The sequence below is a fragment of the Solanum pennellii genome, chromosome 11 (genome assembly GCF_001406875.1).
Source record: "Solanum pennellii chromosome 11, SPENNV200".
In the NCBI taxonomy this organism is placed as follows: Eukaryota; Viridiplantae; Streptophyta; class Magnoliopsida; order Solanales; family Solanaceae; genus Solanum; species Solanum pennellii.
Genome location: NC_028647.1, coordinates 34,026,311 through 34,034,289, shown reverse-complemented (window position 1 = coordinate 34,034,289; position 7,979 = coordinate 34,026,311). Strand labels below are relative to the sequence as shown.

At 40.5% G+C, this 7,979-nt stretch overlaps 1 protein-coding gene across 1 annotated transcript; it reads right to left on the bottom strand.

The window, feature by feature from the left end:
* Nucleotides 1-6,107: 6,107 nt before the first annotated feature.
* Nucleotides 6,108-6,965, bottom strand: LOC107003814. Its single transcript, XM_015202085.1, has 4 exons — nucleotides 6,948-6,965; nucleotides 6,747-6,836; nucleotides 6,354-6,680; nucleotides 6,108-6,272 (listed from the first exon to the last, which is right to left on the bottom strand). The coding sequence occupies exons 1-4, from the start codon at nucleotides 6,963-6,965 to the stop codon at nucleotides 6,108-6,110; spliced, it is 600 nt and encodes a 199-aa protein (XP_015057571.1).
* Between the last annotated feature and the right edge of the window lie 1,014 nt (nucleotides 6,966-7,979).

Here is a 7,979-nt window from a genome sequence, read left to right as displayed (position 1 = left end):
GTACCAATCAATACTAGCCTGTTAGATAGTGTACACTAAATCTATGTTAATAATTCTTTTCCTATTATCTACCTCCTTGGTCCGGCAAGTAGCATTAAGGAGAGTTCTAACGTTTATCATCCGTTAAAAAGACTTCTAAGTGAAAGAATTATTAATACATGCAAGACACTATTCTACATTGTTATTTTAGCTAGGGTTTATCTCATTATTTGCCTATGGTTCCCACAACCCTAGTTATGGAGTTTAGTTACTCATAGCCATAAACACAATATTCAAATATATTAAATAAGAATTCATGTACTTACTTCAATGAGAAAGAATAAAGTCCAAAAGATTGCTTGATTAATCACCAAAAATCACTTGCAAGAATTCTCAAAGTAATCAATAATCTCACGAAAAGTCTAATGATTATCGAGAATCTCACAATACAATGTTTACGAATACGGAGTTTCAACAATCTAAGAGTCTAACTATCAGGTGTCTAACCTCAAAAACGAGGTTTTTCGAACTATTTATAAAAACACAAAAACCTAATTAAACAAGAATTCTAATTGCTGGAAATCTGCCAAAACGCGGCTGGGTCGACGGACCTCGCGACGGACCGTCGCGGTCACAACGGACCGTCGTGGACTCCGTCGTCCCATACTTGGTGCAATTCTTCTGCTGCTTTCTTCATTCCCCTCGACGGCAGGTATGACGGACCGTCATAGGCACAACGGTCCGTCGAGGGTCTTCGTTCCAAAACACTTCAACTCTTGGAATCTGGGTACTGGGATCACTTCTCTGATCTTCACGACGAACCTGCAGGACGGACCGTCATAGCCATGACGGACCGTCACAAGCTTCGTAATCCCACACTTGGTCAGACTTCCCCATCTTCCTTCAGCAGCTGCACTACGTTGCCACCTAAAGACCGTCACAAGCACGACGGACCGTCATAAGCTCCGTAGGTGGTCTCTTCTGTATTTTTTCGCTCAAAATCTCCGCATTCAGCCTTGGACAGATTTCCTGCAAAACAAAGAGAAACTTATATCAAAATTAGCACAAAAAGGCTTTCGGACACACTAAACTTAAGGAAAAAGTATTAATTATACCGTGAAACCACGGTATATCACAGTAACAGGTGAAGATACATATTCTTGGGGTGCCGGAGCATACTCTAAACTATGGGTCTCATCAGACGAGGCTTGTCGGATAGGCACCTCTCGGCGAGTAGCTTCAAGTGATCTGGAAACCGGAGGAAGTGGCCTCATTCAACCCTGTAGAGTGGGCCGTTTCTTAACCTAAATCCTCTTCAGAGTCAGACGCTCCATCAAAATCCAAGGCAGACCAAGATGGTGTGTCAGTCAGTGTGTGCTCCTCATCATACTGGGAGATAGTGACTATGCCGGATGCGACAGTTGGGGGTACCCCAAGTGGCTATAGCAGCTGGTGAAGGGGTCAGGGTTCCTGGGGCACGTATTCCAGACCCTCTCGTATTTGAAACTGCCAATCATCCGATGGGATGGTGCCACATACTTCGACCTACCCCTATTATAGACGACATCTTGTTTGGGGGCCATATAACCTGGAAAACAGTTTGTTAGTCTCATTGCAATCATCCTACAGAAGCAAAACAATCAAAACCGAACCTTGAAACACAAAGCACAGTTCATTACAGAATTACAGTTCTGGTTGACGAGCAATATCAAAGGGTCGTTGATATGACGAAGGTCCATCGATAGTGTCCGTCGCTGGACACTTAGAAAAAATTTTGTATTATTCATTCCACAGAAATCTTAGTTGGAAATGACGAACGTGCAAAAAGTCCCATCGACCAATTGACGAACCATAGTCCACTTGTATCTTCTTACACTTAGAGTAAGTTTTAATCTCTCACAAATGAGGGTTGTAGTTTGAAACAACATACGTGCAGAATCACCCGTCGATGAATCGACGTACCGTAGTCCACTTCCGTCATCTAAAAGTTCAGAATTTTTAAGGTTGACCAATCGACAAACCTCATCGACGGTCCATCATTCAACCAACGGTCCAAAGACAGGATCTCGTGTTGTTGGTCAATGACAGATTTCAGGCCTTGTTTTTAAAATCACAATTTGACAACTTTAAGACCTTCATTTGTTCAGCCAACACATAACAACAAGTACAAGACTAATTCTTCATCCTTAGGATTTGGATTGATCAAGTTTTAATCTTGAATTCTATGGTGCTATTAAACCCTATGTCGGAACGTCAACAATCATTTTGTTTTTACACAGATTACACCCCCATGTAAATCACTTTCTACCATTCCAAGGGACATAGTACCCATAATTTACCAAGGTAACATTCAATTCTGTCCCTAAGTAAATACCCACATACGAATTTTATGTTTTCAACAGCAAATGAACGAGAATTCCCTAAGTAAAGGGAATTGAAATACCTTAAATCATCGGTGGAGTGAATGAGTTGGTGATGTTCTCAACAACAACCCTACGTGCCTGCCTTCGAACACCGACCGGGGAGAACAAGGGATACGGACTATAATCTGAGGAAGAGAGAGGGTTTTGGGATTTTAGGGGACGTTTGGAGTTTTAGGGATTCTGAAGAAACTAGAAGAGAGAGATATGAGTTAATGGAAAAGGAAGGAAATAAGGGGAGGGAAACAGGTGGGAGAGAATTTGAAAAGATCTTTGGAGGGTAACTAAATAGTTTTCTTTTAATATAGTCGGTCGGGTTGTATCAGTTCATTGGTTCTTTGAATTGAAAATACCCCATCGACGGTCCGTAAGTCAGTCGACGGACCGTCGACGGAACTACGGCCTGTCAATTGGTCTGTAGATCTCTGCTATAGACCATTTTTGCAGAATTCTTGGGTTTGGTCCCTGCACATTGAACACCCATTAATCTTTTTCTTGGACACTTTTGAGAAACATACCCTAAACTACTTTCTAGCCAACACCCTAAAAATATAACGCATGAAAATGAGAAGAAGAAAAACGAAACAAGTGAATGGAACTATTCCTACAAAGAAAAGAAAAACCTATTGTGGGTTAGAACATACACCTTGGTTTTCCTCCCAAGAAGAGCTGGATTTAACATCACAGCACGACGCAATATCCTTGATTGCTCTGACTTCATCAAGGAGATATGCCTCAACCACTTTATGGACACTCTCTGCATGCCCTAGGTAGATCTTGATTCTTTGTCCATTGACCGTGAACTTTGCACCCTACTTGTTCTACAACTCAACCGCTCCATGTGGGAACACTTTAGTTAAAAGTAATGGCCCAGTTTCCACTTGGACTTGAGTTTGCCTGGAAACAAGCATAGCCTAGAGTTGAATAGAAGCACCAAGTCCCAAACCGTAAATTCTCGCTTTTCAATCTTTTGGTCATGGTACTTCTTCATCTTCTCTTTGTAGATAGATGAACTTTCATATGCTTTTAGACAAAAATCATCAAGCTCATTCAACCCGGTAAGTCTCTGCTCCACTGCTTCATTCCAATCCATCTTCAGTTTTTTCATCGCCCACATGACCATGCGTTCTAACTCCGCTGGCAAGTGACAAGTCTTTGGATATACTAGTTGATATGGAGACATACCTATGGGGGTCTTATATGCAGTCTGGTAGGCCCAAAGAGCATCATCAAGCCTCTTTGACCAATCTGTTTTATTAGCATTTACCATTTTCGACAGGATTTTCTTGATCTCTTGATTGGACACCTCCACTTGCCCACTAGTCTGTGGATGGTACGGAGTGGCCACATTGTGGCGAACCTCATATTTCTCCAATAGCCCGTTAAACAACTTATTGCAAAAGTGAGATCCCCCATTTCTAATAATGACCCTAGGTGTTCCAAATATGGAGAAGATATTCTTTTTAAAGAACGTGGTGACACTCTTTCCTTCATTGTTTGAAAGAGCAATGGCTCCCACCTATTTTGACATATAGTCCACCGCCACCAGTATATATTTCATCCCATGAGAACTCATAAACGAACCCATAAAATCAATGCCCCATACATCAAACAACTTAATCACTAGAATGTGATTGAGATGGAGCTCTTGCCTTTTCAAAATTCGTCCATCTATTTGTCAACTATCACATGACTTGGCGAACTCATAAGCATCTTGGTGAATGGTTGGCCAATAGTACCCACACTGCAAAACTTGTGGACAGAACGGATACCACTATTATGCCCACCCACAGGTGAGGAGTGGAATGCCTCCAAAACACTTAGCATCTCCACTTCTGGCACGCAATGGAGAATCAGACCATTAGCACAACTATTTTATAAGTAAGGCTCATCCTAAAAGAACTTTTTCACATCATTCATGAACTTCTTCCTCTGATGGAAGGACAAGTCCGATGGGACTATATTACTAGCCATATAATTTGTAAAATCGGCGAACATGGAATCAAATCATGAGAAGCGGCTAATACATTCTCATTAGGGAAGGTAACATCAATTTCAGCCTTTTCACACAACTCGTCATAGCTTCATCCTCCAATCTAGGCAAGTGATCAGTAACTTGATTTTCAGTCCCTTTTCTATCTTTCACCTCAAAATCAAACTCTTGAAATAGTAGAACCCATCTAATCAATCTTGGTTTCGCATTCTTCTTTGCCATCAAATACCTCAAAGCGGAGTGGTCAATATGCACTATGACTCTCGTGCCAATCAAATAAGAGAAAAATTTTTTGAAAGAAAATAACACCGCAAGGAGCTCTTGTTCTGTCACAGTGTAGTTCTTTTGTGCTTCATTTAGGACCTTGCTTGCATAATAAATAGGGTGAAGGATTTTATCCGTTCTTTGTCCCAATACTACACCAACAACAACCCCACTAGCATCACACATCGCCTCAAATGGCATACTCCAATCTCGGGAAATAATTATGGATGCAAACACAAACTTCTACTTTAACTCTTCAAATACCTTTACACAAGATCCATAAAAATAGAATTTACATTCCTTCTCAAGTAATTTGCATAGAGGATGTGTAATTTTTGAGAAATCATTATTAAACCTCCGGTAGAAGCCCACATGTCCTAGAAAACTTCTCACACCTTTTACAGATATTAGTGTAGGAAATCTCTCTATAACTTCAACTTTCGCTTGATCAATCTCTATCCCCTTCATCGAGAAGCGATGTCCCAATACTATTCCTTCTTTCACCATAAAGTGATATTTTTCCCAATCTAGCACAAGATTGAAATCTTCACATCTTTTGAGAACCTCAGCCAAGTGACCCAAACACTAATCAAAGGAGTCGCCAACAACTTAAAAGTCATCCATAAACACCTCAATAGTGTCCTCCTCCTTATCAGAAAATATCGACATCATACATCTTTAGAAAGTGACTGGTGCATTACACAACCCAAAAGGCATCCTCTCTAATGTGAACTCCCATAAGGGCAAGTAAAGGTGGTCTTGTATTGATCCTCCGTGGCAATAGAGATTTGATTGTAACCCGAATAGCCATTAAGAAAACAATATCATCCTTTTTTAGTGAGTGGATCTAACATCAGTTCATGAAGGGCATCGAGAAATGTTCCTTCTCAGTCCATGCATTCTATTTCCGGTCATCCTTAAACACCCTCCATCCTTTCACCAGCCTCATTGGAACAATCTCGTTCCTCTTATGGGAACTACTGTCATTCCCCTCTTTTTGGGCACACAATGAACACGGCACACCCAACTATTATCTGCAATAATGTATATGACTCCAGCATCTAACCACTTAAGGATCTCTTTTTTTATAACCTCTTGTAAAGGTGGATTCTACCGTCTATGGTTTTTAATACTTGTCTTGTGATCGGGCATCAGTTGGATTTTGTTTGAACAAGTACCAAGAGGGATCCCGATAATGTCTGCAATTGTCCAACCAATTGCTCATTTGAACCTCTTCAACACGTCTACAAAATACTCTACTTGTGGCACATTCAAATCCAATGTAATGATTACTTGAAAAGTGTCATCTCTTCCAAAGAATACATACCTCGGATGAGGTGGTAGAGTCTTTAACTCTAGTTTTGGAGCCGTCTCAATAGATGGTCTCGCTGGTGGAGACCACAATGCTTCATATCTAACTCCAATTCCTTTGGTTTTCACCGATATTCACCTCATTCAAGTGCCGCAACCAGACACACATACTCTTTAATACAATCCCTCTCAAAATTCATGATCACTACCGCTAGAGCCTCAACACCAAGGCTGTCTTCGATTTGTACCTCAAACGTACTCTCAACACTGTAGGATATAGCAAATACAATTTGGAGCTCACCACTCTATTTCATGGACCTACAAATGTTGAAAGTTGTTTCTTCATTGTTCAACCTAAACTTCATATGTTCTTTTTCCATATTAACCAAGGTGTGACCAGCTGCAAGGAACAGCCTTCCAAGAATAATAGGCACCTCAAAATCTACCTTATAGTTAAGAATTACAAAATTGGCCAGAAATATAAATGACTCCACCTTTACGAGCACATCATAGAGCATCCCAATGGGCCTCTTCACTTTACAATCGGCCATCAATAACCGCAGTGTAGTGGGCTTTGGGTCACCCAAAATCAATTTCTTATAAATTGAGAGAGACATGAGATTTATTCTTGAACCGAGATCACATAGTACTTTAGCAAAGTATAATAAGCCGATGGTACATGATACAGTGAAAAGGACCGGATATTCCTTCTTCTACACAAGAGACCTTGTAGCAATAGCACTGAAATGCTGCATTCAGTCATCATCCTTAAAACTTACCGATTTCTTCTTTCTAACCATATCCCTCATGAACTTGGCATAACCGAGCTTTTGCTCTAAAGCTTCTATGAAAGGGATATTGATGCAAAGCTATTTCAACATAGTGATAAAATGCCGGTATTTACCATCCTCAGACTTCATCACCAATATTTGAGGGAATTGTTGTGGTGGTCTAGGATTGGACATCATTTTTTGGGGTACCTCTGCTTCTTTCACCATTTTGTCCACAAATACCACTAGTTTTCACTACCTTTTAATCATTCTCATCTCATCTTCTACCAGAGACAACATAGGTGGAAAAATGGTTTGATTACCTCCTCTAGTAGTTACTACTATGCAACGTCCATTTTTAGGATTTTGAATGGTATTGCTAGAAAGAGTTCCCAGTTGTCGTGGGTTCACAGTAGTGGACAATTGGGCCATTTGTAACTCAAAGATGCTTAATTGAGACCGCATGTGCATCAACCTTTTGCCCTATATTAGCCAAATGACTTCTCAACTACTTGGCTTGATCATCACAAGCATCAAACCTTCTCATCATTTTCTGCAACATAGCTTTAACTCATGCCATACTACTTCCACCATCCCTAGTAGCAATTTCCCGATTTTAAAGTGGAACATAGGGCCCATTTCAATAATTTTTGTTACAATAGTTATCCCGGTTAAAGTGTTTGTCGCGATTGTAGTTTGCATCTCAAACATAATGGCCCTCTATGTTGTAATTCCCATAGTTCCGACCTTAATTTCCTTGACCTCGACGCCAATTCTCTTGATTGAAGCTTTGGGTGTTAGGTCGAGAAACCCCCGTCTGATCATTCACTACATAAGTGTCCACTTCATAATAGTATTCATCCGCTAGAGGTGGTGGTTTAGTCAAGTAATTCACCGCATATACTTTCTCTGCACCTCCGGTGACATTGTTCAATACCAGCACAAGCGCTATTCTCATTTGAGCCATTTCATCACGAATTTCATCGGTTGGCGGATTAAGTGTAGCCTGCACTATAAAGGTATTTCTCCCAGTATCCGACTTTCTAGTACACCAAGCTTTATTGTTGCGAGAGATTTTCTCCAACATCTCTGCGATTTCTGCATTTGTGCACTCCCCATAAGAACCACACACAATAGATTAAACACTCCCTTATTATTATTATCTTATCCCCGATATAAGTACTTTTTTAACGACTCATCATCAATGTGTTGGTTTTGGAAAACACTCATGTAAGAAGTAAA

What these genes read in the sequence shown, in the direction of transcription:
- LOC107003814 (XM_015202085.1), bottom strand. An exon ending in TGGTTAGAAAGAAGAAATCG is followed by an intron (nt 6,681 to 6,746) that starts GTAAGTTTTAAG and finishes TCTCTTGTGTAG; the next exon opens with AAGAAGGAATATCCGGTCCT. An exon ending in TTGCAGCTGGTCACACCTTG is followed by an intron (nt 6,273 to 6,353) that starts GTTAATATGGAA and finishes TCCATGAAATAG; the next exon opens with AGTGGTGAGCTCCAAATTGT.